The sequence below is a fragment of the Panthera tigris genome, chromosome F2, assembly GCF_018350195.1.
Source record: "Panthera tigris isolate Pti1 chromosome F2, P.tigris_Pti1_mat1.1, whole genome shotgun sequence".
In the NCBI taxonomy this organism is placed as follows: Eukaryota; Metazoa; Chordata; class Mammalia; order Carnivora; family Felidae; genus Panthera; species Panthera tigris.
In genome coordinates, this window is record NC_056676.1 from 75,862,254 (window position 1) to 75,889,560 (window position 27,307).

Genomic DNA, 27,307 nt, shown 5'->3' on the forward strand with positions numbered 1-27,307 from the left:
TGCCTCTTTGAGAGAGGCAAGGGGAGGCCTGGCAGACCAAGGGCTCTCAGGGAGCCTGTGCTCTGCCCTGGAGACAGGCCTTGAAATGAGGAGATAGAGCTTCTCGATCCTGTCTTACTGCAGCTGCTCTCGGGTGCTTCCTCATAGGCCATCTGCCAATAGTTAACTTAATCCAGGTTTAAAAAGTCAGAGACAGTTTTAAATGGGAGCAGGAATCTAAACCTCATGTTTTGCAAGCACACGTGTCTTTTCTGCCCATGCTCTGGCACCGTGACTCATTAGAGCTGTGGAAGATGAAACTTGCTTTAAGGGAAACGCGGCTGGGGGGGCCGGGTGGGTCAGTTGGTCGGGCTTCCCACTTCGGCTCAGGTCACGATCTCGCGGTCTGGGGGTTCGAGCCCCGCGTCGGAATCTGTGCAGACAGCTCAGAGCCTGGAGCCTGCTTCGAATTCTGCGTCTCCCTCTCTTTCTGTCCCTCCCCCGCTCGTGCTCTGTCTCTCTCTTGCTCTCTCAAAAATAAATAAACATTAAAAAAGATTATTAAAAAAAAGAGAGAGAAACCCTGCTACTACCATACTCTGTGTCTTCCTCCATATGGTGGCACAGGGCTGCTGGAAGAATCAACTCTTCTAAATTTTTGGTGACTGGAAACATCAGTAAGGGCCTTTGGGGAAAATCAAATACAGTATATTTTTAAAAGGTACATGTAATTCTTTAGGGTAGATTTTGTTTTAAAGACTCCGTGAAGTCACACCCCTCATTCTTTGGAGAGCTCACCTGAAGTTTTGATTACATGACTAGTTTGGGGACTTCAGTTACAGGAGACGGTTGTATAATGGCAGATTTTCCCAATGCAGTGACTACTGGCATAATTTTGTGACAGTTAACTAATCTCTAAATTGTTTCAATTACCTTGTTTTCCATAGTGAGAAGTTTAATTAAAACAGAGTACAGATTGTGAAAAGGTTATTTATGAAAATGCATTTTAAATGTGAATTGAAAAGCCTAGGGACACCTTTTTATTTTAGATAAAAAGATGAAGGTTCTATAATTTTTTACATCCATTTTACCAGAAGCAAGAATAAGAGCCACATGCAATTTACTTGAAATGTCTATCAGGAACTTCACAACCCGATCTCGTCCCTAAATTGCTTGAAACGGTGACCTATTTTGGAAACGTAAAACTTTGGGAAGTGATTTCAGATTTTAAACTTATGTATTTAGAGGGTTTTTTTGTTTTTTTTGGTTTTTTCCCTTTTTCTCTGTACTTTAAACAAAACAACCAAAAGTATTTTATATAAGAGCCTGGGCTCTGGAGTGACAGCATCACAATGGCGTGGGAGCACATTTTGTCTCTGTAACTAGGCTCGCCCATCCGAGTGAGTGAGCGATGATGGTTGTATCTGTGCTACTGTGATAGAGGTGTCCTGTCCCTCAGGTGAATCAGGGCTGAGGCGGGGAGGGGACTTTAGAAGCATTGGAATGGACCTCTCATCAGGGATCACCGACAAGAACCTGGCACCTTAGTGTATCGTTTTCCTCACGCATAAACGTTCACTGAGCTGCATCCACTGACCTCATTCCTTGCCATCAAGCAGATCAAGGTCTAGGAAGGAACACCATTATCACCCCTGACTTTGAATCTTCCCATAATCCCCTACCTGTTTCAGATGGTGGTTTTCTGTGTATACACCCTGTGGATCCCTGTGTGTACACCCTATTTAAAATACTTTTTTTAGAGCAATGTGATCGCTCTTTTATTCATATCATTACTCCCATTACATTTTAAGTCATGGATGATAGGTGCATGCCTTTTTATCCACAGGGCCCAGCATGTAGTAAGTAATCAATATTTGCTTGCTTGATACAGGGGGGAAAAAAAAGATCATAGGATATGACACCTGTAATTGACTTACATACAGAATATTTCAGGAGGACCAGTGAAGGGATACGATGTGCTTGATGGAATGAGGAAAGACTTTCTAGAGGAGACGGCAAACCAAGCAGGGACGGGTGCTCACAGCATTCAGGCAGGGAGAGCTAGAAGGATTTCCACGAGGGCTGGACGTGCTGTTCACATCCATACACGTACGGGAGGCGGTGTGTGCAGGGACAGCCAGCAGAGGGGCGGCAGTGCTGGGTTATTGATGAGGTTTATTATCATCTTTATACCTTCGTTTGTATTCAGTTTGTTGACAGAGTGTGAGGTACATAACAGGACATGGAATGTTGGAAGATATTTCAGGGCTAAAGCAGTTTAAAATAAAACACATTGTCAGGTTGGGCAACACAAGTGGACAGCCAGCTGGCCATCCAGATACGGCCTCATGGTGTTACACCATCCTGGCGAGTTGATTGCATATACGGTCCAACCCTTGGTGTTTATGGGGACAAGCGATATGTATATCATCATAGCTACAAACAAAGGCGGGACTCAAGCTGAATAGATTCAGATCTTTGCTGTGTCTTCAACTGCTGTGTAATTTTGGGTGAGTCGCTTATCTGCTCTGTGCCTCAGTCCCCTGATTCCTAAATGGGAACGTCAGTGCTTCTCACGTGGGGCTGTTATTGAAGATTAGAAAAATTAACATATGGAAAGTATTTCAAGTGGTACCTGGTACATAAAAAGTGGTATGTGAGTAATTTTGTTGTTCGCTCAGAAATGTAATTCTTCAGTTGACCAAGTGGCTCTGTCTTTCAGGGCAGACCCTTTTGCTAAATGTGCCCTGGACTTTAATACAGTAGTTGCTCCTTATCTCTGGGGGTTATGTCCCAAGACCCCCAGGGGATGCCTGAGACCTCAGATGGTATTAAACGATATGGTTACTATGTTTTTTTCCATACATATGTATCCATGATTAAGTTTAATGTAGGAATTAGCACAGTAAGAGATCAACACCAATAACTATAATAAGATAAACAGTTATTGCAGTACGCTGCAATAAAAGTATGTGAATGTGGTCTTTCTCTCAAAATATCTTACCACGCTGTCCTCGGCCTTCTTCCTGTGAGGACTGGAGACGACGAAAGGCCTGCGCCAGGAGGTGGAGTAGAGCAAGGGGCATGAGACAGGTGTGGGGACGCAGCGCGAGCTTGCTGTTGACGTGACGACGGGTCACGAGGTGGACGAGCTGCTTCCGGACTGTAGTGGACGTAGGAAACCATGACCACGGAGAGGGAAACCTTGGATAGGTGGGGATTGCTGTGTATGATAAACACAAGATCCGGTGCTCTTCATAGCATCCAGAATAATTGAAGATAATCACAAGTGCTAACGAGAATGGGGTGCGGTGGGAGTTCTCATCTGCCACTGTAGGAAGGTAAATTGATATAACGACTTCGGAAAAATATTCGCCCCCCCCCCCCCCCGTTAGAGCCGAACACACGCTTCCCTAAGACGCAGCGACGCTGCTCCCGGGAGCTACTCAACAGAGGTGTGTGCAGAGATGCGCCACAGGACGCGTGAAAGAGCCACGCAGGCAAAAACTAGAAAGAAGCGAAATACCTACCCACACGAGGGTGGGTGAGCACGGGGTGGTGTGATGAAACAGACCAGAATTTTCAAGCAGCGAAACGGAACCAACTGTGGCCACATCCGGCAGCGTGGACACGTCGCACACGCATAACGGTGGGTGAGAGAAACGTGGCACAAGGTAGTGGTGACTCTGGTTCTGTTTCTATAAAGCTCAACGGCAGGCAAACCCCAGGATTGGTGTTGGAATCCGGGATGGTGGTTCCTTTGGGGGGAGACGCTGTCGTGACTGAGGACGTGTGCAGGGGGTGTGTCTGGGGGGACGTTGATGTTCCGGTTCTTGATCCTGGTGCCGGTTACATGGCTGTAGTTACTTGGTGACAATTCACCGAGCTGCACGCTTAGGGTTTGTAGCTTTTGATGCCTTGTTTTTATGCTTGAATAAAAGGTTTTTAAAATATGACCAGTTTGTGTATGAGGAATGCTATGGTAGACAGAGCAGATACTCTTGTGTATAACAGAACAGTAGCTCCTCCTGGAAACATACCTGCTATTAGGCCAGGTGATAATTTGAGGATTTCCCAGAAATCTAAGCAAGGAGAAATCTTAGTGCCGACGTTATACAACTCTGATAGTACGGGGCTCATATTTTCATTGTGGGGAAGCCGCTGCATTGTGCATTAAGTATGCCTTTCTGTGGACCGGGGGGTCCTTTCTTCTTCACGGTGACCCTAGAGTCACTTGATGCCTCTCTCCTGGCCAGTTGTCGCTCACACAGGGGCCATCTTCTCACTGAGAAGAGTACGTGAATAGATCCGTAACTGTCGATTATTCATTCACTTATCCATTCGTTCAGAAAGCATTTATTGACTGTTTCCTCCTGCAGGCACTGCAGGACATGGTAGTAAAAAAGGGCAGGTGCCCTGTTCTCAGGAAGACTACATATCGGGGGGGGGGGGTTGGGAGGGGTCATAATCAAATAAATCCTGAGTATTGGTGAGAATCCACCCCAGACCCTCTTGCTAAGAATGACCAGGAAAGGTGAAACAAAAGCAGGAAACAGAAAACATCTTTGAAGGTTTGTAAAACCAGACACAGCACAAAAAATACTGGCCAACCTCTTGACGAAAATGAAAGGCAAAGCAGCCAGCTCAGCATTTCTGAGCGCTTTGGCCCGTGAGGCAGCCTTTCTCAACTGGGGTTCCTCATCTGAATCTCGGAACGGAGAAATTGATGGCCCGGAGGTGCTGGCATTCCAGATACACAGGAGGGGAGTGAGGTCACTTCCACACAGCAGACGCCTCAGGGCACCGGGCTCCATTCTCTGGGAGACCCTGGTTGAGAGGGCCCGTGATGGCTTCTGCCAGTTCCCTGAGAGGCGGCCGAGAAGCTGAACTGAACTGGAGTTTGGGAAGGCTAAAAAAAATGGGAGTTGAGGCCCCCCGGATTTGGATGCAGAGGGTTGGTGAGCCCTAGGCTTTGCCTTGGAGCTCAGAAAAGCACTCCCACGGGACGCTTTCCGAGCGTCCCAGTCCCTTGTGGGTTAAGGTTAAGCCAGAATCGCTAATTATCCTGTCCTCCCACCCAAAGCAAATATAAATGGTCTCTGGAGAAATGCGTAGTATAGGCTTTGATAAATTATTTCTGTAACTTTTCATATAGAATTACAAATTGAAGCCACCAAAATAAAAAGCTAAGGAAAAAAAAAGAGAGAAAGTAGATTCAGATAGCAGATACAAATTTTAAAGTAACTCTGTTCTTTAAAATCAAGGAGTTAAAAGGTAAGATTGGTTGTTGAAGCAGACAACTGGAAAATACAGACAACAGATACTCTAAAGCTGTAAAATGCAGAAAAGAACTAAGTAAATGGTTTTCAGCAAATTAGACGCAGATGAAGGAAGAAATACTGTCGTGGAAGTCAGGTCAGTGGAGCAGAAAGACAGACCTTGGTCGCCACGGAAACTCTCCCGAGGCCCAGAAGCCTCTGGCGGCACCTCCTTCGCTTCAAGCCACACGGGCCCCAGGTGACCTGGCGCCCATCCTCCCTCTGACTCTCTCCACCTTGCTGTCTCTACCTCAGGACCTTTGTGCTTGTTTTTCATTCCGCCTGAAATATCCCCCTCCCCCTCAAACACATCTGCTTAAACAGCTTCTCACTTCCTTCCCGTGTCCTCCTCAGTCCCTGCTGAGTCCTTGCCCACAGCCCCTCCGGCTGCCCCCAGGTCTCAAGCCTCCCCCACCTCTCACTGTGCTAACCTACTGTCCTTGTGATGGCTGGTTTTGTTTGTCTGCTTCCCCCTGGGACTGGAGGCCCCAGGGGGACAGAGACTTTGTTTTGTTTGTTCAGTACTGTATCCCCAATGCTTACAGCAGTGCCTGGCACACAGTAGGCATTCAACAAACGCCCCCCCCCCCACCCCGGGAGAGAGGACGAATTGACATGAAAATCTTCAGCATGATGTGCGTGGTGTGGCGTTAATAAAATATAGTAATTCCCCTTTCTTCCATCTTCATGGGATTTTTCGTTTTCTTTAATTTTCGATATGCAGCCTTCCCTTGTTTGTGGAATTTCTGGGTTAACCTCTTTGTTATCTTATTTTCCTTTATTGTATTTTCGAGCACCTTGTCCATTCCAAATGAACATGATTCTGTCTCGGTTCGGTGGCCTGAGAGCTGGAGAGCCTTTCTGTGAGTCGCTGACCTGGCCGTGTTTTCACAGGCTGCGTTCAAGTATGGCTAGAAGCACAGCAGACCGCGGGGAGCCCCTTCTCCGTCCAGAACCGCGCAGCACCTACAAGCATTTGCTGAACGCATATGCACACGTTGCAGTTTTAGACAAAGTTTTAAGAATTTAGCACATTCTACAAGAGACAAATACCTGGAGAGCTCTGATGTTTCTCTGGCCTAATAGCTTGAAAATGTTAAAAGGGATAGATCTTTAAATAAAACTGCCTTTATTGGGCAGGCCCTGTGCCAACCAGCTTTCATATGTGCTTTTTGGTTAATCTATCCACAACCATCAGGAATAGCCAGGACGTGGATTAGGATGTCATTTGGCAAATTATAAAATTGAGGTTGAGGAGGATAGGTGATTTTTCCCAAAGCCACACAGCTGGTAAGAGGCAGAGCTGGAACTTGAACACAGGCATCAGACTCCAAAGACCGATAGGGAGAATTTGTAAGATTCCAGTAGAAGCGGCATAGTATTTTCCTCGTAGCCATAAACGAACACCTAAGGACGTGATTGGATTGTTGAGTTAGTGGTGTTTTATTTAAATGATTATGGAAAAGATTCTTGTATAGAATTGTTATCAATACTGTGATTTTTGTCCTTAATGATGACCTGTTTCGGTGATATGTTCGTGGTCATTGGTGATACTTGACAAGAATATTAGTACTCAGAACGCAGGGAAAATGCAGTTCTCAAAAGACTGTTTTTAGCTTAATGTTTGTTTAATAAACTCAATCATTATAAGACTATAGATTTTAATAAGCTTTAGTACTGTATTATGAATGAAAACTTTCTGCATTTGGAAATGACCAGATATCACCCTAATTGGAGTGAGGTGTTATATAGGGTAATTGTTTCCTTTTAAAAGGGCTCAAAACCAAAACATTACTTTTAAAATCACTGTCTTTCGTGAATTCTTCTGTTTAAAATGGCTTTTCCCAGCTTAAATGTTATGCTTGATTTTGCTTGTGACAGAAATAGAATTAAAAATAGGCCATGCTGTTTCCTTTATCCTGGAAAATCTCTTCTTTTCAAAAGCAAGATTTCTTTGGTATTTGGCCACGTGTCAGCTGGAGTTTTATAGGTCGGGTGCGCAAACGAAGAATTTCTACCTGTGGGAGAACGTGTTTCTCCTCCCGTAGCTCTGGCCTCTACCAAGTGTCCAGGTCACCCGGTCGGTTAAACTCCACGTAGACATCTTCATCATCAAAGATAAGAAACTCAGAGGCATAGCTTATTGAATAAGTAGGTTTTCTTTATCGAGGCAAGAATTTATATTGATATACATTTACTTCTTGCCCAAGTTTGCTGTTTTGAATAATGTTGTTCTGACTTTCAGAAATAGAACACAGGGTTTTAAAAGGGAATTTTTCCTCTGAGGATAGGGAATGCAAGAGTGGTGGGTAATGTTTGACAAGAATTCAGGTGAGGTCTCGTCAAAATCCGTCATATTTTAATCAGTATTGCATTTTATCCTACGCTGTCTCTTTTATTTGCGTTTATCCTAAAGAAGCTCTATTTCCTGCCACTTGGCCTGTGGTTAATTTTTGTTGTCATTCATTCGTTCATTCAGTACGGTCACTGTAAGCCTCCTATGTGCCAGACGTTGACAATACAAGGGAACGAGCAAGGCCTTGGCCATACCCTTAAGGACCTCGCAGACTCATGGGGAAGAAGGGAGGCAGAGGGGTAATTCGAGGTCCCTCGTGTAAGCAAGTTATCAGTGATCATGGAAGCACAGAGGGGTGAAATTTCAGCCTGATGTCTTCTGTTGGAAAGCCTAAAAAGGGGATGTCAGAAAGAACCGCAGGTACATAGAATTTGCAGCATGAAACGGCAAGGCTTCTTCTGGGTCCTCGGGGAGGTGTGGAAGCTCGTCCTGTGCTGTCTCGGGTAAGTTGCTGAGGCAAGACGGTGAGAGGCTTAGGAATTTGTTCCTTGTTTTGTAGGAACAGGAGGGGTGGAAATTGGAGATTTGTATGCAGGGAAGCAGCACACTCAGATGAGCATTTTGGTGGATAATTCTGGAGGAAGGTTTAGGGTTTAGATAAGGAAGCTCTTCCAGGCAGATGAGTTAGAATATTGTACTAGTCCAGCTGAGAACTTCTGGATGATTCTAACGCAGTTAGTTACCTTAGGAATAGAGTCGGGGGGGAGGGGGTGGGGTGGTACGTACAAGGGAGGCTGAGGAGATAAAGGTTTCCTGCCAGGCAGAATGGTTGGTGGGATGGGAAGGCGAGAGGCACGGGCTCTGTCCAGGTGAAGGTGCCTTCAGAGCCTCGTGTAGACCAGCGGTTTGTTAGCATCTCATTAGGGCGGTGTCTCCTGTGCTGCCCATTTGCACGTCCAGAGCCCTGTTTGAAAAGTGCAGCGAAGGAGATAAAACATCTGTGCTTGCATTTTAATGATGTCCGGGAGCTCTCTTAAGCTTCTCGCAGAGCAAATGCATTAGGTTCTTAGCATAAACAAGTTCATAAACGCCCGCTGTCTTCGCGTGGGGTCACGGAGGAGTGGCCCTGGGAGGGCATAGGTGAAGGCACGCTCGGGCAGGAGACGGGACCGGGTGGGGGTGGGTCTGGCACGCTTTTGCCTCTGCAGGCACTCCGTCCAGCAATCGAATGAGCATTGATTTATTGAGCTATCCTTCCTGCGCTCCAGGCCCTGCCCCCACTCTGTGTGAAAGAATAAGCAAGACACAATCCGTGTTCACAACAGCGGGGGAGGCCAGGAGCCAGTCATTGCCACACACTCAGCGGAGGTGCGTGTGTCCCATCCGACCTGGGCGTCACACGGGTGTGACAGACGCTGGTTTCATGGGCCTGAGAAGATACGGTAGGAGAGGAGAGTCCTTTGAGCCTCACCGTGAGAAATTTCTTCAGCAGATGGGTGGTCACAGACTTGTAGGGAGCAGCACACAAACCGGTTGTAATTATTGCCCTTGGGCTCAGGACACATGGCAGAAAATGAGGACAACGTGTTGCCTGGGGCCATGTCACAAGGGCCAATGTTCTCTAGGAGAAAATACACAAATGTGAGAAATTACACAGAGATTTCAGGTGTAAAGACAGTTGTTTGACATGTCTGAGCGCTGCCCCCAGGGACCTAGTGAGTTCCCCCTCCCAGGTCCTGGCAGGCTCTGTAGAGTCTGAGGTTAGCGGGGTGATTGAACTAAATCCATGTATCCCCTCTATACTAGATTTATGGTTCTACCCGATCGCATGTTCACTTGTAACGGACAACGCATTCACTGTTTTTTAAAATTCCTGCCTTGGCCTCAGAAAAATCTAAAGAGGAATTTCTTCCAGGTGTGTGGGATGGTTTAGTGTTGGTCTGGCTGCATTTCACGGACGCGAGACACACAAAAAGCTTCCATGCTGTTCTGCCATCTTGGCCCCCCCCCCCCCAGAGGAATTTCTTAATATTCAAACGATATGAGTAAGAAAACAAGCAACAAGTAGTTGGAAACAGTAAGAGCATTCAGAAAAAAAGGGGGGCTGCTAACCCCCAGATCAGTCCTCGGACAAAGAAGCCTAATGTTAAGGGACTCTTACCCATCCCCCCGCCCTGCCTTTCCTCATTATGGTAACCGACACGGAGTCCTTTCCGATTAAGCCCCCCAGTTGTTGTCTGCCAGTGACTTCATCTGCTGCCTGCAGCAAGGTGGCAGATGATGCCCAAGAATCCCCTCTACCCCCTCCTAGAAACTTCCGAATGTATTTGCACCTACACTCAGCTTTTCCTCCTTCTCTCCTGTCACATTCTCCTTCACACTTCCCACAGCTTTCAAGTGTTGTCCATTGAATAGAGAGCGGAAGTGCGTCCCTCTGGCCAAATCCACCTGTGAAATCATCATGAAAGAAATCATGTGAGAACTGCAAATTTAATCTTTCAAAATCTTCAGTGTAAAAACATGAAAGTCAATTAATTCAACGACCTAAACCATTTGAAAATTCAAATAAATTTCTAGCATTGTAATATCTGATGGAATAATTGAACAAGGAATGAGTCTGTAAGGCTAAAAGTGTAGTATAGCCCTTCACATTTTAGTTTTTGAAGAAAGTTCCAGTCACTTACAATCTCGATTCTTTAAATAAGCTTAGAAGTAGAATTCCTAACTTGGCGAAGCCATATTCTTTCCAAGCTACGGCCAAATTACTGACGAAACCGTGAGCTCCATCCACATTGCCAAACTGCCCAGTGCAGTGACCTAGTTAACAAGCCCTCCAGATCCACCCTTGCCGTTCCATTCCCCCACCCCAGTACCCGAGAACGAGTTCTAAACCATAAGGTGGATCATGGCACTCGGAACCCCAACCCACGCACCGTGACTCGGCCATTCACGAACCGCTTCATGGGATTCTCTGTTTCCTTGCTCTCCATTCTTCCACTGGCATCCTGCAGTGTACCCACAACAAGCCGTTGGCTTTCCTGGACGAGGAAGGTTCTCAGGTGTCTGTACCTCCACTGTTCTGCACCTGCTGTCCATTCTGCCGAATTCTTATTTTTCGTGCATGTTTCCAGGACTTTTGCTTTTCCCTGCTTTTGAAACTAAACGCTGGCGTTGGCATTTCTGACAGTTTTCCCTGTCCCTTCCCGCTCCCTGCTGGGCAGTTCTGTGCCACCTCAGTGCACAGCGCCACCTCGCCTTTGCCACGGCATTTGACATGTTGCATTATCAGTATCTCTTTAGTGGCCTGTCCCCTCTCTCGCGCCACCTCATGCCAGAGTACTCACTAGACAGTGGCGCTCCTTTTCAGTTCATGGTGCTGACAGAGTGCCAGGAACAGGGTAGGCGCCAAGTGGAGGTTTGGGTTTTTAATTTAACAATAATACTCCTGGGGCGCGTGGGTGGCTCAGTTGGTTAAGCGTCTGACTTGAGCTCAGGTCATGATCTCACCGCTAGTGAGGTCAAGCCCCGCAGCAGGCTCTGTGCTGCCAGCTCAGAGCCTGGGGCCTGCTTCCGATTCTGTGTCTCCCTCTCTCTCTGCCCCTGTCCCGCTCACACTCTGTCTCTTTCTCTCAAAAGTAAACAAACGTTAAAAAAATTAAAAATCTTACTCTTTCCGTTAGGAACACCGGCTTCTTTTAATTGATTAATTCACCAGAATTATCAGTAATACCTGCCTCATACGACTTACCTCATTATTAAAATCATACCAATTTTGTTTTCGTTTTGTCTGTATCTTGTCTGATAGCTTTCTCCTTCTTGCATTGGTCTTTGGAAGATCACCAAATTACTAATCCGCCTTTAGGTACTATGGGGAACACGATGGTTTGTATATTGTGTGCTAACTGTCCTTCACTTTTATTCTTCCTCTGCCCCGGTAGAATATTCTGTTCTATCTTCTGCGAGAAGTACTTGACACATAGCTGTTCAACAAATATTAAGTTCCTCCTTTGTGAAAAAATATTAAAAAATTACGTGATCATGTAGAAAATGTATATGCCTTATTCCTGCAAAGACAGTACGATCTCTTAGTATTGATATTCATGTTACAAGATGGAACACATTATAATATAACTTCCTATTTAGATATTTATGTTTTCCTAAGCCAAGTAAATTGAGGTTTAGTATTTAATAGATACTTATGAAGAGAGAATAAGGTAATCACTTTCAAATCAATTATTTGGCTCATACCCTCTCATACAGTGGCTTCTGGTGTTCTTCCTCTGTTGTATAATTTTAGAAATACAGGACAGAGGTCTCCATGAGTAATGCTTTAGTAAAATAGTTAATTATATGCTCTCCTTCATAAAGTTCTTAATATAGGTCAGGCATTTTGCTGGAATATGTACATATATGTGTATATATAATTTCTCATCCTTTCAAAATACTTAAGGGATTCACAGGTTACAGGTAAAGAAACAGATTCTGAGATGTGAATGAGCCTGAGTAAAATCATCGATAGTAAATTATGGAAGCCCATCTAACTCCAGGTCCTTTCTCTTACCCCTTGGCCACATTTCTCTGCTTCCACAGATCCGGTGGTGATCGTTAAATTGATTAGCATTGATAATACCGATGTTCCAAAATACTTAGATGTTATTTTCAGGCTCATTTAAATATTAAATAAATACCAATGAAGTCCAAAGTCATTATGTAATTGACTAACACCAGAAACTTAGTAATCAGTTTTAGGGTAGGATTCACACGTTCATGGACATAGATGTCATTGTAATATATCCAATTTTATCTTACAAAATGACCATTTCTCTAGACCTTTTTGAATTCCACAGTGCTTTTAAAAGAACCATTGTGTGCTTGTTATTTTATCTGCAGAATGTCCTCCGTTTGAAGTCTGTCTCCATAGAACTAAGGAAGATGGCTTTTGCTCTTGCTGGGTTTTCTTTTTATTGTTGAGTTGTAAGAGCTCTTTTTATATTCTGAATATTAGACCATAATCAGATATGTGATTTGGAAATATTTTTCTCCTGTCCCATGGATAGTCTTTTCATTTTCTTGCTAGCATCCTTTGATGCATAAGTTTTTAATTTTGATGGTCTATATTTTCTATTACATATATCTATATTATCTATTAGGTATCTATTATCTCTATTTTCTTCGGTTGTTTGTGCTTTTGCTGGCATATCTAAGAAACTAATGACTGATCCAAAATCACAAAGATCTACATCTATGTTTTCTTCTAAGAGTTTTGTAGTTTTATCTTGTATACTTAGATGCATGTTGCATTTTGCATTAATTTTTGTATATGGTGTGAGGTAACAGTCCAGCTTCATTCATTTGCATGTGGATATTTGTTCTCACACCATATACTGAAAAGACTGTACTATTCACCATTCAGTTGTCTTGGCACCCTGTTGAAAATGAATTGACCCTAGATGTGAGGGTTTTATTTCTGTGCTGTCAGTCTCATTCTGTTGATCTGCGTCTCTACCAGTACCTCACTGTTGTGATTACTTAGCTTTGTAGTAAATTTTGAATTGGGGAAATGTAGGGTCTGTCCTCTGGAATGTTCCCTATGTAATGAAAAAGAATGCATTTTACCCTTACTGGGTAGAGTGTTCTATAGATGTATGTTAGTTCTATAATTGTCTGTTAGGTATAATTGATTTGTATTGTTCAAATCTTCTATTTCTTCTTTGATCCTTTTTTCAGGCATTATTTTTATTACGGAGAGTGTGATATTGAAGTTCCCAATTATTATGGTTAAATTGTCTATTTCTCCTGGTAATTCTATCATTTTTTACTTCATGTACTTTGAGCTCTATTATTATTTATGTGTGTATATATTTGCATACATTTTTCGAATTATCCTCTTGATAGACTTGACTCTTATCATTATAAGTAAATGTCCTTTTTCTCTGGTAACAGTTTTGTCTTAAAGTCTGTTTTGTCTGATATTAGTGCAGCTATGGTAGTTTTCTTTTGATTCGTATTTCCACGGTATGGTATATCTTCTTTCCTCCTTTTCAGTTTATTTTTGTCTTTGAATCTAAAGTGTGTCTCTCGTTGACAGCATATGGTTGGATCTTTCTTTTTAAGCAGAATGCCATTTTCTGCCTTTTAATTTATTCCACTTAGTTTAATCCATTTACATTTAGTGTAATTACTGATAAGGTAGGATTTACATCTCTCACTTTGCTTTTTTGTTTTACCCTATGTCTTATGTCTTTTTGGTACCTTACTCTCCCCTTTTGTTGTTAGGTATTTGTTTATTGTATCACTTTAGCCCCATTACCATTTCTTTTTCTACTTTTTATGTTTTTTTAAAATTATTTTCTTAGCCTGCCCTGCAGATTACAATTTATTTTCTAATTTATATCAGTCTTTCTCAGAATTATACCAACTTAATTTTAACAGGACACAAAAACTTTGCTTCTCTTTAGGTCCATCCTCACCTGCCCACCTCTGTATTGTCACTGTCATGAAGATTGCAGCTTCCATACATCGTGTGTCCATCAACACAATTATAATTAGTTCTTCATTCAGTTGGTTTTTAAGTCAAATAGGAGGAAAAAAAGTTACTACAAAAACACATTTATAGTTTTGTATTTCCCTAAGTAGCTATCTGTATCAGTGTTACTTATTTTTTCATGTGGACTCAAGTTACTATCTAATGACTTTTCACTTTACATTAAAGACTTCTTTTAGTCTTTTGTGTAGAACATGTCTGCTGTTGAATTCTGTTTTTGCTTACCCGAGAATATATTAATTTTTCCATTTAAAAAAATTTTTTTAACATTTTATTTATTTTTGAGAGAGACAGGGAGGGGCAGAGAGAGAGGGAGACACAGAATCCAAAGCAGGCTCCAGGCTCTGAGTTGTCAGCACAGAGTCCGACGCGGGGCTCCAACCCACGAACTGTGAGATCGTGACCTGAGCTGAAGTTGAATGCTTAGCCAACTGAGCCACCCAGGAGCCCCAAATTTTTCCATTTTTGAAGGATAGTTCTGCTGGTTATAGAATTCTTAGTTGACAGTCTCTTGCTTCTAGTACTTGAAAAGTGGAATCCCATTGTCTTCTGGCCTCCATGGTTTTCCTTGAGAAATCAGCTTTTGATATTATTGATACTCTCTTTCACATGATGAGCGGCTTCTGTCTTGCTGCTTTAAGATCTTCTCTTTGCCTTTGTCTTTCAACGTTTTGATGATGTTTCTAGGTGTGGGTCTCTTTGAGCTTACCTTACTTTCAGTGTTTTGAGCTTCTTGGTTGTGTAGATTAAGGTTTTTCATCAAATTTGGCAAGTGTTTAGCCATTATTTCTCTTTCTAATCTTTTTGCTTCTTCTTTTCCTCTCCTTCTGGGTATCTCATTATGCATATGTTCATGTGTGATGGTGTTTCACAGGTCTCTGGGACCCTGTTCACTTTTCCTTATCCTTTTGTATCTTCTTCCTCAGAATGGATAATCTCAATTGATCTACCTTCAGGTTTATTTACCCTGTCTTCTGCATGGTTATATCTGCTGTTGAACCTCTCTGGTGAATTTTCCCTTCCAGTTATACTTTACCACTCAAGAATTACTTTGGATTCTTTACTATGTTTATATCTATATTTAGTGGGGCATTGTTATTATCCTTTAGTTCTGTAGACACAGAGTATCCTTTAGTTTTTAAAATATATTTAAAATACCTGATTTAAAGTCTTTGTCTAGTAAGTTCAGTGTCTTGTCTCCTCAGGGACCATTTCTGGTGATTACTTTTTTCTCGTTGTATGAACCATACTTTTGTGTTCCTTTTCATATCACCTAATCTTTTTTACTAAGACTGGACATTTAGTGTGTCAGCTATGGAAATCAAATTCTCCTTCCTCCCAGTATGTTCTGTTTTCCTTTTTTTATCTAGTGACTTTTCCAAACTCATTTTGTAAAGTTTATATTTATTATGTGTTATCACTGAAGTGATATATTATGTGTTATCACTGAAGTGTTTCCTATCTGTTACCTTAGTGGTCAGCTAATGATCGGACGGCGATTTTATCGAATGCCTGGAGACTGAGTACCAAGCAGGTTGGAACAACAGGTCTTTAAAACTCAGCCAGTTGGTTTACAACTAACTCTTTCCTTGACCTTGCCTCTCCTTCTTGTGAGAACCGCAGGGTCATCCTGAGGAGAGAGCCTAGGGTCCTCCCAGGTCTTTCCTGGGCCTGTACATGGCACTGTGCAGCTATGTAGCCTTCTAGATTCCCAGGAGTATGTCAGAGCTTTTCAAAGGGAGAATGGATATCTCATCCTGGCCCTTTTCTAGGTGGCTTTTGATTAGACTGTTGTTTGCTCCAACCACCTCAAGTAGCTGAAATCTTATGTAATTGCCTCTATTTATTTTCTTTAAATACCCTCAGGGAAAAGGCTTTTTGCACTGGATGAGTCCAAGCCAGGTCAAATGCAGTCCTCAGGGAATGAGGTTGAAAGAGCCCCGCCCTGTTCTCCTCCTGCAGTGGCCCTCAGCCTGCTGGAGTCCACTGTGGTTAAGGCTGTGGGTTTTCCAGGCTCCTGCAGAGCAGGGAGTGAAGGGTGGGAATAGGGCTCATTAAAACATCACAGAGCTCACTGCTCCTACCAAGGTTCAGCCAAATTTTTAAAAATAAATGCTCCTTAGATCTCTGCAAACCTTTTGTTAATTTCCAGAGTTTTGGAACTGTTGATTCTAACAATTTTTGCCAGTTTCTTTTTGCTTTTACAGAGAGAATTTTTGGAAGTTCTTGTCATTTTCACTGATGTCACTCTTAATATTTTTCTTTACACTATAATTAGATGTGGAGTTAATAAGTGTTAGCTGATTTAATAAAGAGTCACTAAAAGCAGAGTGGTTCTTTTTGTCCAGAAACTTTTCTGAACTTTTTTATACTTCTCCTGTTTTATTGTAGGACTATGATGATGGTTATGGCACTGCTTATGACGAACAGAGTTATGATTCCTATGATAACAGCTATAGCACCCCTGCCCAAAGGTAAGAGACCATCTCTGACTTGACCCTGTTAACAGACACTTGTGCCCCTCCACGTTTATGCACTCTGGGAACCGGATGATGATCAGACAATGAGGGTAATTTGACTTGGCTTGCTTTGTTTCTTGTTTGTTTTAATTGGAGAGGCCCTCTCCGTCTTAGACACTAGCATGCATCACCCCTCCAGAACTTATTGTAGTGTTAAAGCAATGAAGCTTGAAAAATAAAAATTGACGTTTTCTTTACTCTAAAGTTTTAACTCAGTGTTCAGTATGTTCTAAGGAAAAACAATGTCTTCAAAGTCTGTGGCTCTTCAAGTGCCCCAAATCACATGAACAATGTGGAAATACCCTGCGTTGTCAGTGCCTGAGGAGGAAAGCCCCAGAAGTTTAGCTTGGCATTCCGAGAAGGTTTCTGTTTCTCAGCAGCAGTGATCCTGTTTTCTAACAACTTCAAATTCATATTTGTGAATAATGAGTTAGCTCCGCTTCATTTTCTAAAGAAGTATTTACCCAGAAATAAGTAAGTGTTATCAGAGGCAAAACAGAGCTTTATAGTTACCTCTTGTGATAATATACCTTGATGTTCATTGATATATGAAATCAGTGTTTATTCTGTTCAGAATGTTTTCCTAAATGCCTAGAAACCTCTTGCTTTATGTTTAAAATTCTAAGTGGGGGACAATGATAGACACATGTACAAAACAAAATAGCGGCTTTATGAAGCATAAAAAAATACAAATTGCGTGGTTGTTTTGATGAAGTATAAACCACTTCCGAACTCACGTGGCACCAGGCAGCTTTGAACAGGCAGCTGCTGTTACTCGTGAGCTCTGGTACCCAGGTTGACAAGGATATAAAATTCTTTTTTCTTTCAGGCTCAGGTCACATTTTTTTTCTCCTATAACTTGTAACAGTTGAGACCCTTCAGTCTTGGACTCTCAACTTGGTCTTGGTCTCTGTGAGTGGAAACCTGTGCATCGTGCTGGTATCCTTGAGGGTGTTGGCGCAGCCTGGGGGGACCGGCACTGGTAGACGCTAGCCACGACGTCACATAGTATCTCATTTAAGTGTCCCGGCAACTGTATCAAGTATGGGGCGCCGTTCTCACTGTATAGATGGAGAAAAGGAGCACAGAGCACAAGATGAAGCCATTTGCCAGAAATCCCCTGTGGAGTGTAAACCTTTTACTTACTTGTGTCTCATTGAGTCTGAATGGTTACAGCAGGAGCTGACGTATCTGTTTTACAAGTGGCGAACTGAGGGCTCAGAGAAGTAAAGGAGCAATCCAGAACGTGAGCCTCGACCTAGGGAGCTTGGAGTCTTGATGTTAGAGTGATAGCATCGGTGATATGATGGATCACGAGTGTTCATCCCTTTGGTCATTTTTGTAGCCAAAATTTGTTGAATGTCCGTGTGCGTCGGGGATGCTCGATGCTTGGGATACAAAGATTATGGAGGCAAAGACCCTTTGAAAAGCTCACAGGCCAGAAGGAAAAAAAAATAATAATAATACTTAAGAGTAATATAATATGGTAATCGTTATGAGAAGTCTGGGGAACACTTCAGGATTTCCAGAAGAAGGCAGCGCTAAAGTCTGGTTGAGAACCCTGAGGACCTTTCACTGAGAAAGGGAAGGGTGAGTAGGAGTCACCAGGGTACAGACAGGGAAGGGCATTTCCCCGAGCTGGAAGGGCGGCGCCCGGTGGGGGCAGCACGTGCCATCTGCAACTCCAGTTCATGGGCAGAGCTAGAAGGGGTGAGGCGCGGCAGGGAGGTGGGGGGAGGAGCGGCCGCACTCTGCCCCCTGCGCGTGCTGAGACTCGGTGCCACAGGCAGCAGGTGGCCCGGAGCCCCAGAGAGTTACACGCGAGGCACGGTGAGTTTCGACTTGGATTCAGAGAGTCATTCCACGGCCGTGGAGGGGCTGGACTGACAGGTGGGAAAGCCTCGAGGCAGGGACCAATTAAGAGGCTGGTACATCATGAGGCCTTTAAATGTCAGGGAAGACTCACTTAAAGAGGCGTCTTGCCTGACAACCCCCCGTCTGCCGTCTTGGAAGTGATCTTTGCAGTGTTGCAACTCATCATACCTGAAGGAGGACGGAGGATTGTGTGAGGGTGGCACACGTTGACAAATTGAGAAGCCACTCTTGGTTAGGTGTTCTGAGTGTTCGTCTAATCCTCATGACCTGTGACATAAACGTCAGCCCTTTCAAAGAAGAAGGAAACTGTGATTTATCAGAATTAGACAACTTGCCTAAGATCACGCAGCTTACCGGCGGAGGAGCAGACTTTGAACCTGGGTCCTGCCTACACGTGTCCCCTCACGCCATGTGCCCCCCCAACAGCTGTCCCCCCCAACAGCCGTGTCCCCCCCCCTGCCCCCCCCCCCCGCCCCACACACACAGCCTTACTGGGTGCGACTAAGCAGCTGCTCTACTGGAAACTCCTGGAAACTAAGCAGCTATACGATGGAGGTTGACAAGATGGTTTTATGCACTGTATTAGTTTGCTAGAGTTACCGTAACAAAATAACCACAGTCTAGGTGGCTGAGGCAATAGAATTTTATTTTCCCACAGTTACAGAGGCTAGAAGCCCAAGGTCAAGGTCTTGGGGGATTTGGTCTTTCCTGAGGTTTCTTCCCTTGACTTGCACATGGCTGCCTTCTTGCTGTGTCCTCACGGGGTCCTTCTCTGTGCACGTGCATCTCTGGTCTCTGTGCATGTCCACGTTTCCTCTCTTCCGATGGCACCGGTCAGATTGGATGAGGACCCACGCACAGCCTCATTTTAATTTAATCACTTCTTTAAGGGCCCCATCTCCAAATACGCTCCCATTCTGAGGTACTGGGGGGTGAGGCTTCAACATACGATTTGGGGTGGGGGCACAGTCCAGCCCATCGTATGCACATACTGTAGTACTTGGTTTAAGCACAACACTGAATGTCTCAGAATTAGAAATCTGGTATAAACCAGTTAGGATACCAAACGTTCAAATCATCCCCAGGACCAAATAGTGAGTACTAACAAGGAAATCACCACCGATTCTTTTTCTCTCCCTCTCTCTGCCCCTGCCCCCTTTCTCAAAATAAATAAATAAAAAGAAAAGGAGATCGCTACCACCGTCCTCCTCAGCGACTTGAGTGTCTACTCTGTGCTTGGTACTGTTTCATGGGCTTCACATCGATTCTCTGTCCCCTCTCAGCGTGCCCCGAAATAGTGCAAAATTCAAGTCTAAACATGCCATTCCCTTGCATACAGGTTCAGAGAGGTTAAATGGCTCATCATCCACATTCGAAAGGCTGAGCAGTGGTAGAAACCCACCTTGGCCCCAAAGCGTTCTCTTTGTACTTTGTTGCATTGCCTTTCCAGTCTGCTTTGATCTCAGTGGCTGGAATTAATTCCAATTAGTATGTCCCATAAACGGTCTTCAAAAATCTAATACTTCGTGATGCTTTTGAATCCCCTAAGAATTAGGCCTCCCATCTGATCAGGAAGCATTGCCTTATCAGACGTGGACTACCTCTCTCAAACCTAGAATTTCATTTCTGCAGCGTATTATTGTGGGACCGGACTGATGGAATTAGGGGCCTTATTTTTCCGATTTTATGTTAGTTCCTTTCGGCAAATAGCATTCACCGCCACCCCTCTCAAGGAGCACACAGCCTTAGTGTTCACTAACAGAGAATGCCCCAGAACACTTGATCCGTGGTCTGAAAGTCCTGGACTTTGCCACTTCAGGTCCTGTAAAATCGACTTCGGACTTCAGTAGTCCTCTCACGTGTGTGTATAGTTCAGTGTTACTGCCGAATTCTTTAGTTGGTCGGTCTCCTCTTAGATCGCAGAGCTGTTCTGAAGACGTTCTTTGACGCATGGTGTGGAAGAAAGAGCACAAGCACAGGTTCGACCGCACTGTCCACCGTGGCAGCTCGCACACGTGTCCGCCGAGTGCTTGCAGTGTGGCTGGCGCGGTGGGTGTGCTGGGCGTGTAGGCCACGCGGCAGCGCCCGAAGACTTCGTAGGAGATAGACGATGAAATGAACACCTTGCTAAAATTAATTTTACCTGTTTCTTTTTAAGAAAGCTTTTTTTTAAGCTTTTTAAAAATGTTTATTAATTGGAAAGAAAGAGTGGTAGGTGGGGGAGGGACAGAGAGAGAGGGAGAGAGAGAGAATACCGAACAGGCTCCACGCTGTCAGCACAGAGCCCGACGCAGGGCTTGAACTCACGAGCTGTGAGATGGCCCTTGACCTCCCGAGCCAGCTGGGTGCCGCTTTTGTTCTTTTTAACGTGGCTACTAGCGAACTTTAAACTACAAATTTCTCGTAGATAATGCAGCCTTAAGTAAGACCGCGGCTTGCTCTGTCTCTGGCGAGACAGCACAGCGTGGTGTCTCTGGATGAGGGCGTGCACCCCTGGGGTAAGCAAACCAACACACCAGGTACAGAGAGGGCCAACACATGGTCATCCTCGTAAACTTCTGATGTTTTGTGTCACGTGGAAACATAACTTCTTAATACTGTGGTACACGTGCTACACGTGCATGTAAACGGTCACAGTTATGAGATCAAAAATGGTTCTCCTGATACGGATATGATACAGAAGACTTTTGGAGATCTGGGCCACGGTGGTTAAGAGACTGGTCTACCTGTATTTAGACCCCACGTTAATATTTGCTGGTTATGTGGCTTTGGGCAACATGTTTGACCTCTCTCAGCCTCAGTTTGTAACGTGTGCAACTTTGCTGCTTCTTTAGACGGCCAGCCTGAAAGTTGCATGAGTCAGGAAAGCCCACAGTCTCTGGGAACCATGGAGAGGGAGGCATGTCAAACACAATAACTTATGGGAGGCACCCAGGGCAGTCGGCGTGCCAGGCAGTTGGGGCAGTGTGGGAGGCACCCGGGGAAGTGTGGGAGGCAGTTAGCACCGTTGAGCTGAGTAAACACCCGCTCTCCTTCCCCAGTTCGAAATCGCTCTGCTTCTCATTTCACACAGGGAAGGCACCAGCAAATCCGGAAAGAGTGTGTGTGAGTAAATGATTTACAGGGAGAGTGAGAAGAGAGGGACCTTGCGGAGGGCATGGCCAGTGTCGGTATTTACCGTAAACAGATTAGCTAACTGAGCAGCCGTAACCCACTTGAAAACACAACAGAGCAAAACAGCAGGCCTCTATGGCTGGCCATTGGGTATTATTACCTGCTGTGGGAAGGGGTCCCTTTCAGTAATGACGTTTAAACTTCATGAGCTGGAATCATTTTAGGATGCTGTTTTGTTGCACAAATACCAGTTTCTCTCAGGAGGTTTTACAAGTGAGGATTTTTTTCTCCTAATTTTCAAATACCTCATATTAAAATTAGAGTACAAATGAGACTCCCTGCAGAGTGAGAAGAAATTCGGTGTAGTTCAGCTACATTTCCCCATTGATTTTTGTAATGACCTTGGTAGTGCTGATGTTGTGGAGTAAAACAAAGCATTGTTTATCTAACTCCACACATTTAATGAGTACCAAGCTGTCAAGACAGTTACTGTGAAGAGAAATGGGAACGGTTCTTTATAATATTGGAATTGTTCTAATACACGCTGGTCCAGAACTAGTTATTGATTGATTTTGGACACACCTCCCGAGTAGCTCTGGTGAATAAAAAAGAGCAGGTGTTAAATGGCCTCAGCCCTCGGGGACCTGCCTGCCCCTGCTCTGACGGGACTGGAGTCTTCACAGAAGTCCTAGTTCTGACTCTTGGAAACCCTTTGTAAATATATCCGTTTCGTTCTCAATTAGATGGGATTCGTTCTTCAGCGGATGTTTTGTTTATAATCCTACTGACACTTGCCGTTGCACAGCACGGTGACCGTAGCTGATAACACTGCGTTAGACTCGCTGAGTTTGCCGGGAGAGTAGATGCCAGGTGCGGTCACACACAAAACGGTAACTTGGCGAGGCCAAAACAGGTCAAGAGCCTTAAAAACTATCACAGTGTTGTAGTTGGTGTGTCTCGTAATTGTAAATTCGCAAAGGAATATTTTTTTTTAATTTTTTTTAATGTTTTTTTATTTCTTTTTGAGACAGAGAGAGACAGAGCATGAATGGGGGAGGGGCAGAGAGAGGGAGACACAGAATCGGAAGCAGGCTCCAGGCTCTGAGCCGTCAGCCCAGAGCCCGACACGGGGCTCGAACTCACAAACCGTGAGATCGTGACCTGAGCCCAAGTCGGACGCTCAACTGACTGAGCCACCCAGGCGCCCCTGCAAAGGAATATTTGATCCCTCCTGTGATCACAAAGTAGCACAAAGGCACACACTGCACAATATCGGTTTCACTAAGGCACATCCGTGTGAGTGTGAGGTCTTTCTCCTCTGTGTTCACTTTAACCTTATAAGGTGGACATGATAATCCCCATTTTAGTCTTGAGAAAACGGAGACCCAGAGAAAGACTTAGTAAGTGACCTGAGTTACCCACTTAGTGACTATTGATTTCAGTCCTTTCTCTTTCCATTACAGGAATGTTCTCCCAAGAGTAGTACCATGTATCACTGATGTTTCTCAACATGCTTGCAGGTGGCTCACAGCCAGACCTTTTTTTTTAGATAAAGGTCTGATGATTTTAAAGTTACTGGGAAAATAATCAGCATGTCATGTCAGGCACATGATTTTATGAATGTTGCTGTGATTCGATTACGATACATTAAAGCAGAAACAAAGTCTGTATAGAAAGTAATGTTAGGTCACTAGGTGGGTGGGTGGTGCCCATGATGGCAGACGTCCTGCCAGAGGTCCGGAGGTGCCCCAGGGTGGCCGACATCACAGTCAGTGTTCATTTCCCTGGGTAATGAATGGCCAGCTAGGGAGCGCCACTGCTGCCATGGGAAGGGTGGCCAGTGAGTCCGAGGGCCGTGTTTAGGTCTCCCTCTGAGTTACTGAACTCTCGATACTTTGTACTAAAAGCAAGCCAAGAAGTTTTACAGCTTCAACAGGAAATTCCTTAGAATTAACAAAAAAGAAAACAGGGAAATTTTCCAGATTCATTAATTTGGCACACATTGAAGAAATCAAGTATCAATTAAATACTTAGGAAGCGTTTGTTACTGTACCAGATGTTCTTGGGCCCGCCGTTTCGTTTTATCCCCAAGAACCTCCAGAGGAGCGTCAGGCTTTACTTTTACAAATAAGGAGACTGACGCTCAGGGAATGTGAACTTGACCAAAGTCACCTAGTTGACAAGTCAGGCCTGCTACGCAGCTCTCTTAAAGCTCGAGCCCGTGTTCTTTCGCTTAACTTGAAGGCAACAAGTGGCAAAACCTGGCCCTGTAGGTGTGGAGAATACCCAAGTCCTGTACTCCCCTCCGCTCCAGCTCCACGTGGCTTCTTCACGGCGATCTTTACAAGCACGTGGAAACATAGGCGAGGGGCGGACACAGGCTAGTGGTAGTAAATCAACTGCCACTGTCAGTGCACTCTTTCGTGTTCTTGAGAATACACGAGATTTATCGCCGAGGAATTGCGAAATAATGGCGGTATGTGGAAACAAAGTCCACCGGGGAGATGTACTACATCATTTGGATTTCGCGCTGCCATCTGCTTAATAGCGTTGAGAAGGCTGAAACGGTGCTTATGATCAGCCATTCAGAGCCGCGACAGATGCTGCGAGCCCGCGCACAGGCCAGGAGCGTCGCTGCTGAAATGTAGGCTATGTGACAGGGTTTCCAAAAAGTTGGCGTGCTGCTGAGCAAACCCCAACTTTACACCTTCGCTATAAAATTGCGATCTCTTCGGGGGCTTCCCCTGTGTTTCCTTCCGCCTTGTCCCACACATCCTTAAAGTGTATTTTTGTGGATTTGTAGGAGATTTTCCCTAACAAATCCTCTATGATTTAGTTAAATTGTGGCATGATTTAGTCTCAAAGACGGGGGGGCTATAACACCCCCGTTCAAAACAAAGCAGGATTTGAATCCCGGCTCCGTCCATCGCTTCCCTTGCTGCGTGGTTTGGGTCTGGTCACTTGTTCAGTCTTCTTCTCTCATCCGTCAAACGAAGACCGTATTTGACTCGTTAAGATGGTGATTGGCTGGGACGGCAGGCGTGATGTACAGAGCAGAGGTTCGGTAAACTCGCTCACGTGGCACGTACTGGCTGCCACACATTGTGCGTTCCGCAGCCTGGTGGCGGTAGGTCCCGGTTACCGTCCCATTGTACAGAAATGAGGAAGTTGCGGCACGGAGGCCGTGGAACTTCCCTGAGGCTCCTGCAGAGTAAGTGCTAGCTAGAGGTGGCCTGTGAGCGCAGTCGGAGCGTTCTTCTGTACTGTCTGCCGTGCACCGGCTGCTGTTAGGAGTGCTCGGTCACCGCATCTAGAAACTTGTACGGACTTTTTCCGAGGAAGACTCCAGTCGGTAAAATCCCAACAAATAATCTGAATAAAATTATGCATGCCGTTTTGATTGCCCATTTGTGAGACGGAAAAGTATTGAAGGCTTCATTTAATTTGGATGATTGGAGTCCTAAAATGTTTGGAGGCACAGACGTGAGGTCAGAGCTTGAAGTTAACTTGTGAAGAATGATTTATAATAGAGAACATCAGGGCGCTTGAATATCTCAGAATCTAGTCAAACCTCATTTACTGGACTCACAACTTGAGAGGCTGAAATAATTCAGACATAGTACAGATTGTATTTGCCCTTCTATTTGTCACCACGGAGGGACATGTTCCTTTTGGAAAGTAATTTACAAGTGTTCATCAAGAACCTTAAGTGTCCATAACCTTTGACTCCATATTTGCACAGTAAGTGTCTGAACTTATTTTTCGGTGAGTGTCTGACAGTGGAAGTATGCTTACCAGCACTTGAACGCGAATAAGCAGCTCCTGGCAGAGTTCGGGGAAGGAGATACGACATTTTAGATGTGGGAAAAAACCTATATGTATCACCTTGGCCAAAGTAACACCGATAAAACAGTGCCTTAAGGAAGGCTGAGTCAAGACTTGGTTCATGAGGATGGAGAGCTAGCTCCTGGGTATGAGTCACGGCTCTGTGTCGGCCAACAGTGCAGCTGAGGCCACGTGACCTAACCTACGCTCAGGTTCCTTGTCCGGAAAACGCGGGTGATGCTAACAGTAACTACCGTATAGGACTCTTCTAGAGTTAACGAGTTTAAGTATACGGAAAGCACTTTGAACAGTTCCTGGCACATTGTAAATGCTATCATCAGCTGTCATCACTGTAATTATCTAAAAATCCTTGGGGCTAAGAGTCTGAGATTCAGAATTTTTGAATTTTGGAAAGACAGTATGGTTACGGACCATCTGTTACCCAACTCTGGTGGAGGCTTGTGCTTCTCCAGGAGAGCGGTTACCCCTTGGATTATTTGAAGTTTAAGATCAAGGAAAATGTGATTACAGAGAGATGAAAAGCATGTATGGCAAATTGAAAAGCCAAGAGATTTCTGAAGAGGGACGTGGTGCTCAGCCTTGGCGGTTACCAATATAACAAGCTTGTTCGTGCTAGCAACTGACTGTTAAATAGGATGGATTAAAGGATTAGTAAAGGACCATCCCATCCATTAGAAGTCATCACGGTGGCAAGGCCTCTCTCGATTTGGCCCCGATTTTGTCTGTAGCCTCATTCAGGTCACCCACCGGTACAGTCCAACCTTATGTTGAATTGTTCAGTCTTGGCTTGTGGGTAATTTGCTTGATCACACATTCAGTAGGTGTCAGAGCGTAAGCTATGAGAGTAAATTTAATTCCTTCATGGCTCCTTCAGTTATTTTCCCTACATAGACCTTTTAAGGACATTGTGGTTGTTTGGCATATTTGTATAAAACTTAGATGTGATTTCTTTTAGACTTTTCCAGAATGGCACAAACAGGATGATTTGCTTTTCTATACATTTTAGTCCTTGCCATATCGCTTGCATGAGCAGCGGGCTGCTTCAATCAGTGGTTTTCTCATCTGGCAAGTGTCCCTGACCCTGTCTTCGTGGCACGTCCCCTTCCTTCTATGTTCTGTTACGCACTAAGCCGACCTTCTGTGTGTTCAAAATGCTCTCCTTGCCCCTCCTCTCCAGTGTGCCTTCTAGACTGTTGAGACTCTGTCTGCTTTTTATACAGAGAGGCCCTCGAGAGACCCTTTGTATTCATCTTTCTGTTCTCAGTACCTAGTGCAGTCTGGTCAGACAAGTGATCTACCTGTGTTTTCAGTTAAACTAATAACATTCAAGAAGTCAGCATCTGTTTTAAAAGTTCCTTTACTGGAAACACAGTAAGAAGTCTGGTAGCATTGAACATCTCCTGTGAAAATGCATGCAGTCTTCCCTCCTCCGGCTGTGTAGGAGCGTCCCTGATAACAGCTGTAAATAAAGAAAAAGCAGGTGCCCCGACCAGTCTTCTGTTTATTTTTTTTTAATCTGGGTCTTGGTGTAGCACAGCTATCTGGAAGTTTTTAGACTCTACAGGTAACTTCGATGGGCCAACAATGCCAACGTTGAGGACTACCCTTCTTGACTAATAAGCATGATGTAATGAGGTATTATTTATACCTTCCTAGTGCCTGGCAGCTAGTTGCTAAGTAAATGTTTGTTTCCCAAAGAAATAAGTTATTGGCATTTCTGTAATGTCTTCCATTCTTTCGTTCAGCAAATGACTGTTGAGTACCTACTGTGTGCCAAGAGCTCTCCTAGATGCCTGACAAGTGTCAGTGAACAAAA

The 27,307-nt window shown here is 44.4% G+C and overlaps 1 protein-coding gene across 2 annotated transcripts in view; it reads left to right on the top strand.

Annotated features, from left to right (window-relative positions):
- Positions 1-27,307, top strand: part of KHDRBS3 (KH RNA binding domain containing, signal transduction associated 3) — a 189,769-nt gene that overhangs the window by 130,350 nt on the left and 32,112 nt on the right. For both annotated transcript variants that reach the window (XR_006212771.1, XM_042972650.1), the window contains exon 7: positions 16,529-16,611. Coding sequence is in view for 1 of the 2 variants with exons in the window: in XM_042972650.1 (XP_042828584.1) it covers positions 16,529-16,611 (83 nt within the window). In the remaining variant the exon portion in view is untranslated. The remainder of the gene's footprint in view (positions 1-16,528; positions 16,612-27,307) is intronic.